The sequence below is a fragment of the Triticum dicoccoides genome, chromosome 6B, assembly GCF_002162155.2.
Source record: "Triticum dicoccoides isolate Atlit2015 ecotype Zavitan chromosome 6B, WEW_v2.0, whole genome shotgun sequence".
Classification (NCBI taxonomy): domain Eukaryota; kingdom Viridiplantae; phylum Streptophyta; class Magnoliopsida; order Poales; family Poaceae; genus Triticum; species Triticum dicoccoides.
Window position 1 is genome coordinate 160,364,347 of NC_041391.1, and position 8,968 is coordinate 160,373,314.

The window sequence follows — 8,968 nt, forward strand, 5'->3', positions numbered from 1 at the left end:
TGCTAGGCTCTTTCATGAGAGCCCATCCCCTTACTTTTTCAGATATTTGTTCTTCGCATGGGCAAAATTGCCAAGTAAGCGAGCTATAAGCTTGCTATTGTACTTGCTCTTATTCATGCCACCGGCATTTCAGTTGACTGACCATTTATATGTGTCGGTTCAGTATTCTTTCTGTCGAAGCAAGCTCTCGGTAGCGAGTTAAATCCACAAGACCACCACATTCATGTCACGATTAGCGCAAAACCGTCACTTTACGAATCATGGCATTTTGCACCGTGCCAAAAAATTGATAGTGGCAAAAAAACACCGAGGGTGGATGCTAAGCATTTGGATGACATCACTAATCGATGGGCCCACCCATCAGGCTGAGTTGGAAAGAAAAACTACCAGGTAGACACATTGACTTGTTCTTCTACCTTCTCTCCCTCTCTACTTGACATTTCATCAAACATTGTGCCTTTTGCTCACAGGCAGAGGACACTGACCTTCTCTCACTCTGTCGAAAGACGTGGCCTCCTCCTTGGCCAATAGCTGGTCGCTCACAGCAGCGACGTCGCTGGAAAAATCGCAGCTGAAGAGACGAATGGTGGCGTCGGCCAAAGGCAAAGCGGGAGATGATAGAACGAGTCAGCACCCCCGAGAATGGTGCCATGCGGCGCAACCATGGCTAGCTTCCTAAACAGTGATCGACCTTGAGTCTATGACTTGTGTGCAGGGAGCAGCCCAGCGCTTCATCTGCTCTTGCCATCCAGCGTCCTAGGAAGGAGCTCTGACTTCGCCTCCTCCTGGACTGGGAGCGCCTCTTCCCAGAGCTTCCCATGGCTACCCCGACCACCAGCTGAACCCTGCGCGCCATCGCCTCTCGGAGCACCAGGTCAGCCTTGCCGTGCCCGTTGCTCTGTTCCTTCCTTCCCTTCCCGTACCCAGCCGCGTCGTCGTCCTGCTGGTCCCCGTCGCCTGAGCTCGCCATAAATCCGTCATCTGCCTCCCCTTTCTACTACGAGCGCAAGCCGTCACCTCCCACGAGATTCACCATCGTGGTGGAGGCGAGTACGTGAGATTCACTCTCAGCACGCCGGCGTCCTCGTCTCCTCAAGCCAGCACTACCGCGTGCAAGGCGCTAGATGCCGACTTGGCGTTCTTCCTTGCGAGAAGAACGTCGGACGCGAGCACGGAGGCGGCGGTGAGGTCACTCAACCCGATGGTTGTGGCGATGCCCTCAACCCCCTGGTCCGCGACAGCCACAAAGTGAGCAGGAAGAGGGCGTCGAGGCTATCCCAGTGCTGTAGCACTTTAGGTGGATCTGGGTTGGGCAGAGCCGTTCCGGGAAGGCTCACGCCTACTGCCGGACACTGCAGCGCCCCTGCACATCTTGGTCGGGGTGGGGAGAAGTTGCGGCGTGCTGTGTGACTCGCGGCGGAAAGGGAGGAGTGGGAGGGCACCTCGCCTTGGGCACAGGAGAGGAGAGGAAGGGCACCAGGGAAGCGGTGGCGGCTCGCTGTCCAATCATCGGCCAGTCCCCGACGGCGGCGCAAGGGATGAGGTGCATCTCCCGTGGCTTTCCCTATGCCCACACGAGGTGTTTGATAAAATGCCTTAGCACCTTCCAATGCTCCATCTTGTACAGGTGCTAAGGCTGTCATGTAGGCAAAAAATCCAATGTGGCAAGGTAATTAAGAGGAGAGAGATGAGTGTGATGACCCCAGAAAGAAACAGTGCCAAGCGCGAGAACCTAGGCAAAACACTTAAATTGAAAGGATCCCACCAATGCATGAAGAATTTTAGTTACAAAATCATTAAATAAAGGATGCTTAGCACCAACAAGTTAAGCACCTAAGTTTTTAATGTGCTTAGCACCTCATGTAAGTATCAATGCATTGGAACTAGCCTTAGGCCCCTCCCAATGCTCCACCTTGTACAGGTGCTAAGGTTGTCAACTAAGCAAAAAATCTGATGTGGCATGCTAGTTAAGAAGAGAGAGAGTAGTATGATGACCTGAGGAAGAAACAGTGCTAAGCACGTGTACCTAGGTGGAAGCATAATTATGAGTCTACAACTAATTAAATGCATCAAGTTTAGCACCCAAAAGCTTAGCACTGGGGACTTGAGTTGCTAAGGCATTTAATATACTTAGCACCTCATCTAATCACCTTTGCATTGGAGGAGGTCTTAGACTACCCACAGTGAGAGTAACATAGGTAATAACATCACACATATCTAGATAAAGTAGATGATGTGGCAAGCAATAAATGAAGAAAGAGAGGAAAGTGGTAACATAGCTAGTTACTAGTAGTATGAGTAACATCACACATATCAAGGCAAGATAAGTCTACAGCATAATAAATGAAGTGATGCATGTTACCACACATATGTTACTCCCCACTATAGAGGTAGTAACATAGACTAGTAACATGTGCATGTTACTAGTCTATGTTACTACCCATTGTGGCTAGTCTTAGAGAAAGGGGAGGAGGAAGTAGACCGACATCAGATCTGAGTTATTGTTCACTGACTATATCTTAGACCATTGCGATCTCTTTCTTTCACTTGGTTTTTCTTCCTTCCCTTCGGTACTCCTTAACTCGGAGATACTCCTTCGGTACTCCCCCAATCCCATTTTTTCACGGGAACCCGATGTTATTAGATTCTATTCATTCATTCTGAATCTTTTATCATATCGCTTATTACGGCTATCTTTAGAATTTCATTGACTATATATGTTTCTTTCCATATGAGGTATTCCCTTTGCTTTCAATCTAGATGTGGCGATTTTTATGCGTACGTGGCATGTATTTTTCTGCCAACTTAGTCTGACAGGTGGGATGGCCGATTAGTTAAATCATCCAAATATTTAGCATCTATCATGAGTAAAATACACCTATGGTACATGTACTCTTCATATAAAATCACTTTGGTCACTGTATTCTGTCAAGCACAAAATACGGTCATTATGTTTGCACTGGCTGCTCAACATATGGTCACTCGCCCCCGAACCGGCCGTATTTGGACAAATGGCATACGCTGACCCCTTTGACCGCACATGGCGATGTGATTTTTTGCATTTAAGTCCCTTTGTCATAGAGCACATCGGCCCCGTCACTTCATTTCATAATTGCAGAGAGAGTAAAGAGGAAAGGGGGAGCGGAGAGAGTGGAGGCGATCATGGTCGCGTTGCATCTCCGCTAGGGTTTCCTGTCGCGGCGGCTACCATGACCAGCAAAGGTGGTCCATCGGCCGGAGCAGAAGACGCCGCCGACTCGCTGGATATTGCGGGAAGCAGCGATGGCCAGAAGCTCTTCCTCCTTCGACCTGATCATGTGCGCACGCCGGCATATGGTGAGCACTCTCAAATCCTTCATTCTCTTCCTCGTTTTGCAGTTTTGTAATGATTTGTAAGAGTCTCTGATATGTAGGTCATCGAATCTGTCGATTTCGCAGTCATTGCTAGGGTTTTGCTTTGTTTGTCTGAAATAAAAGAGGGTTCTTTGCTCTGTTTTTTGATTTTGCAGAGAAGTACAATTATGACTACCCATGCAGTCTAGGTATAAATCATGGTGGGTTTTTCGTTGGGCAAAGTAACTACAGGAGTTATTGCAATGGAAAAACTGCTTGGTATGATTATGTGTTCTCTGCAAAATTGACCATGTCTGAATTGGAAAGAATAGTTGAAGATCTAGGCTATGAGACGGCAGGTAAACTGGATGTGTATTGGTGTTTGCCAGGGTTGCAAGTTAGCACTGGTGGACTTAGGAAAATGATATCTCAGGAGGCTTGTGACAATATTAGTGCTTGTGTTGTGTTTGGACATAAGGAAATTCAGCTATACCTTGACCATGATGAGAGCTACAGAAGCATAGATTGGGACGATGTTGTGGTCTTTCCTGTTTCTGATTTACCTCCTGTGATCAGTCCTAGGAAAGTAAAAGAGGAGAAATTTGCAGAGAGAATGACTGAGCATAATAGGATTGAGGAGCATGGAAATGACAATGTAGATGAGGCTGTGCACTCTATGGCAAAGGAGCAAGGAAATGACAATTCAAAGGTAGATGTGCAATATGAGGATCTGCAAAACATGGAAGAGGGGCAAGCTGATGATCAATTTAGTGAGGAAGAAATTGAGCAGTATATGGCAGATGTTGAGGTTAACTATGAGGAAGTTGTTGTAGAAGAGGATGAAGAAGCAGCTATGTATGATGAAGCTGTTATGGAAGAGGAAGCATATATGGAAGAGGAAGCATATATGGAAGAGGAAGATGCTCAGTCAAATGTAGATGATGGGAGTATTTCTCATGCTGGAAGAGGAGGTAGTGATTCAGACAATGAGGATGCTTTAGTGGACAGTGACTATGTTATATCTGATGGAGATGCAGATTTTTTGGAAGATCAGATTGAAGAGGTGGAAGTAGATATAAAAGGAAAGAAAGTTGCAGATGTTGAAGCTTATTCAGATGAGGAAGATCTTCAAATGCCAGATTCAGATGAAGATGAGTTGAAACACAACTTCAAGACATTCAGGCCAGAGGACATGCATGACCCCGTGGTCAAAGTTAGACAATTATTCCAGTCACCAGAGATGTTGAGGAAAGCCATTAGAGAATACATCTACAAGAACAGAGTTGATATCTCACTGCCAATAAATGATGGGAAAAGGATTTCAGCCAGGTGTCAAAATGGTTGTCCATGGTACTTATGGGCATCTCATGATAGCAGGACCAAGTGCATGATGATCAAGAAGATGAACGCTGAGCATACTTGTTGTAAGAAGTGGAAAGTAAAGGCTTTCACCTCTAGGTTTCTATCAGAGAAGTATACTGAGCATTTAAGGCCTGATGATCACATGAATATGAGGAACTTCACCAAAATTGTCCAAAAGGATTGGAACATGACACCCAGCAGAAGCAAATTACAGAGAGCTAGAAGATTAGCAATGGATGTTATACATGGAGATGAAGAACAACAGTTCAATTTGCTGTGGGACTATGCCAATGAAGTTAGAAGAAGTAATCCTGTTAGCACCTTTTATGTCTCACTTGACAATGAAGAGAGATTTAAAAGGTGCTATTTCAGTTTTGATGCTTGTAAAAGAGGATTTTTAGAAGGATGTAGACCTGTGATTTGTCTTGATGGCTGCCATATCAAGACCAGGTATGGTGGTGTTCTACTGAGTGATGTTGGCATGGACCCAAATGATTGTATCTATCCATTGGCCTTTGCTTATGTTTAAGTGGAAGACACCCACACATGGACAGGTTTCTTAGGGCTGTCAAGCAAGACCTTGCAATTGTGAACACTGACCCCTGGACAATTGTGTCTGACAGGCAAAAGGTAAATTTTCAGTCCAGTTACTGTTCACTTTAAATGCATTTTCAGTTCAGTTACTGTTCACTTTCACTGTATTTTCAGTTTTGATGTGAGTGCAATTAAGGAACTGTAGTTTCAGTTAGAATCTAGTGCACTTTCAGTCAAGTTTCAGTTTACTTTCAGCTAATATGCAAACCTATTTACAGGGACTAATCAATGCAGTAGAAGCCTTGTTTCCTCAATCAGCCCACATGTTTTGTTAGGCACCTATGGCAATTTCACAAGAGCTGGTCATAGAGGTGATGTGCTAAAAAACAGTTGTGGAAGTGTGCTAGAAGCACAACTGTTACTACTTGGGAAGAGAGCATGCAGGAGATGAAGGTTTTGAGTAAGAGGGCATATGATTGACTATATGACCTAGATCCCTACACTTGGGTGAGAGCATTTCAACCAGACCTTCCAAAGTGTGACATTCTATTGAATAACAACTGTGAGGTCTTTAATAAGTAAGTTAGCTAATCTGTGTCAATATTTATATGGCCAATGTTTACATGAGTAGTGAGCTCATGTGTCTAGCTATGCAATGTAGGTACATTCTAGAAGCAAGAGAGTTTCCAGTCCTCTCTATGATAGACAGGATTAAGGCACAACTAACCACCAGGATGGTTACAAAAAATGAAGAATTGTTGAGCTAGACTTATCCAATCTACCCAAAGATTAAGAACAGGCTTGACAAGAACACAGAATTAGCTAACACATGCTATGCTGAATTAGCTGGAGATGGCATATATTCTGTGGAGGACAGAGGCTACACTTACATTGTGGACATACATGTGGAGAGTTGCAGCTATAGAAGATGGAATTTAACTGGAATTCCATGTTGCAGGAGAGAAAGAATTTCCCCTATTGAGCTGGTGCACAAGTGTTATTCTATTGATTATTACCACAAGGCATACTCTCATTTCATTGTGCCTTGCAGAGATAGAAGAGAGTGGAAAAAAATGAATGGATGCCCTATTGCACCACCTCTTTATGTCAAAAAAGTTGGAAACCTTGGTCATAACAGAAGGAGGGCTCCTGAAGAAATTGCAGATGGCAGAGGTGGAATCAGAATGACAATACATGGTGTGGTTATTCACTGTGGGCACTACAAACTACCAGGACACAATAGGAGTTCATGTTCCGATCTTAAAGCTGGCATACCACCATATGTTCCTCCCCCAAAGCAACAAGTGAGGATAAGGAGAAGGGCGGAACCAACTACTGAGGAAGAGCAACAGACATAGGAAAATCATGAGGAAGAGGCAGAGGCAGCAGCAAATGCTGGAGAACAAACACAGGCAAATCATGAGGAAGAGGCAGAGGCAGCAACAAATGCTGAAGAATAGACACGGGAACAAGAGTTGTAGGATTTCATTGACCAAGTTCCTCTCTCTGATGTGTACAATCATGATATGCTCAATGAAATGATGTTGCAGGTACAACCCTTTTCTTTTCTCCTTGTTCCTCTCTCTGTAGAATTTCAACTATTTTATTAAGTACTACTGCTGCAATGTATGGTTCATCCTCTCTCTGTAGTCTTTAGCTGCTGCAATTGACATTGTGATATTTCTACAGAGACCAATGCCAAGAACAACTACTTCTGCTCCTAGGCCATTGCCAGATAGCTCTTTTATCACTGCTGCTAGAGATGCACTTGGCACAGGAAGAGCAAGCACCTCAACAGCAGTAGGGGACCTTGCTATGAAAGCTGCATCTATGAGAATTGCCAGGAGAGAAGTAGAGAAGGCCAGGAAAGAAGCAGAGAGGACAAAGAAGAGAGCAGAAGCAGTAGCAAAGAAATAAGAAGCGAAGGCAAGGAAGAGAGTAGAAGCAATAGCAAAGAAAGAAGAGAAGGCAAGAAAAGCATAACAAATGGCAGCAGAGGTAGAAGAAAGAAGGAAGGCTGCAATTGCCAGGAGGGAAGCTCTTCAACAAGCAAAGCAGAAAGAGGCAGAGGAGAAGCTGGCAGCTGCACAAGCAAAGAAGCAGGGAGCAACAGCAAAGAGGGTTGCTTCTGCACAAGCAAAGAAGTAGGCAGCAGCAGCAAAGAAGCCCAAGAGGGTCAACATGTTTGATGAATTTATATGAATGTTCATTGTCCTCTTTACTTGCTTAAGTATGCTGATGTATAGAACTATGATCTATTCTCATTTTGTTGCTCAGATGGAGCATGTAGTTGCTAAACAAACTACTGGTGATCTTCATTTTGTTGCTTAGATGGAACATGTAATGCTTCTGGATTGGATATTTATATGTCATCAAGCATGTTAATCATGTTATAATGCTTATGATTATGCTCATGTGCCAAATTCTGGTCATAATGCTATAATATTGTTGTTTTTTATCATGATGTTGTGATGCTCACATGAATGAGTTTATGAATGGCCTTGTTCAATTGTGTTGTGAGTACTCGTGTTATTGATTCATCGAGGCTCGAAGGCGAGACGGAAGATTGTTGATGATGAAGGCATCGAGCTCGAAGGTGAGACGGAAGATTGTTGATGATGAAGGCATCGAGACTCGAAGGCAAGACGGAAGATCGTTGATGATGAAGGCATCAAGGCTCGAAGGCGAGATGGGAGATTGTTGATGAAAGGCATCGAGCTCGAAGGCGAGACGAAAGATTGTTGATGATGAAGGAATCAAGGCTTTGATAATTCACATGCATCTTCCCCAACACATATAATAGCAAACACAAAGATACCATCTAACTTCAATTTATTCATCACGCATAATCAACATGAAAAGCAATCTGACTTGAAATCATTCAACACTTCATAAATTGTATCATTTCATACATCTTCATTGCATACAAGATTAACAAGTGCACAACATATCAACATGAAAAGCCATCTGACTTGAAGACATTTCATTGCATAAAGAAGATCACATCTTCAAGACTGCTACTCCACACAAAACAACAAGTGCACCCACTAAAGCAACAATCATCTTCAAGACAACCACAAATCTCATTTCCTATTGCAACTATAGACCTTGTCATCTCCTTTATCCCTTCTTCTTGCACCAGAAGATGGCTATGTCCACCCTGATGGTCATGCCCCAGTCCTCCCTTATGCTCATCTCCACCCTGCTGGCCATGCCCCTGCCCTCCATGATGCTCATGCCCTCCAAGGTGGCCATGTTTCACAAAATGCAGAACATATGAGAGCTCCCAGTGCCAGAAATCACAACCCCGTTTCTTTGGCTGGTTCGAAAACAATATAAAAACCATGAACAAATGCACATGCATTTGTAGAAGAAGTTGTTTGTATGCTTCGGGGTTTGCGAGAAGAATCGCTTCACTAGCAGACCGCAGTCAGGGCACTTGATCAGAGGAAGCACAACAGCAGTAGCACCGCTTGTACCGGACGAGCTCGCGCTGGACATGCTAGCGGCGGAGGACGGGACAGAAAGCGGCGGCGGAGATATCCCGCGTGCCGGCGATGATACAGAGCGACTGCATGGCGCGGGGCACGACGAGCAGGTGCACTGTGACGACGAGACGACGGAGGCGTCGCAACCTATGGGGATTGGAAGCTAGGGATTTGGGGCGGAAGGAACGAGGATCGAAAGCTAGGGATTTGGCCGGATCATTGATCGAAAGTTTATGAAAGTTAGGGACCTA

At 44.7% G+C, this 8,968-nt stretch overlaps 1 protein-coding gene across 2 annotated transcripts; it reads left to right on the forward strand.

The window, feature by feature from the left end:
* The first annotated feature begins 219 nt into the window (after positions 1-219).
* On the forward strand, positions 220-7,691 carry LOC119326801. 2 transcript variants are annotated; one of them, XM_037600403.1, is made up of 6 exons: positions 220-874; positions 3,119-3,336; positions 3,510-5,325; positions 5,508-5,807; positions 5,891-6,779; positions 6,919-7,691. In XM_037600403.1, exons 2-3 carry the CDS (start codon positions 3,210-3,212, stop codon positions 5,222-5,224), a joined length of 1,842 nt encoding a protein of 613 aa, XP_037456300.1. In that variant the 5' UTR covers positions 220-874; positions 3,119-3,209; the 3' UTR covers positions 5,225-5,325; positions 5,508-5,807; positions 5,891-6,779; positions 6,919-7,691. The 2 variants fall into 2 exon arrangements, with proteins under 2 accessions (XP_037456300.1, XP_037456299.1); XM_037600402.1 differs by lacking the exon at positions 220-874 and having other exon boundaries at positions 2,426-3,336.
* Positions 7,692-8,968: the final 1,277 nt, after the last annotated feature.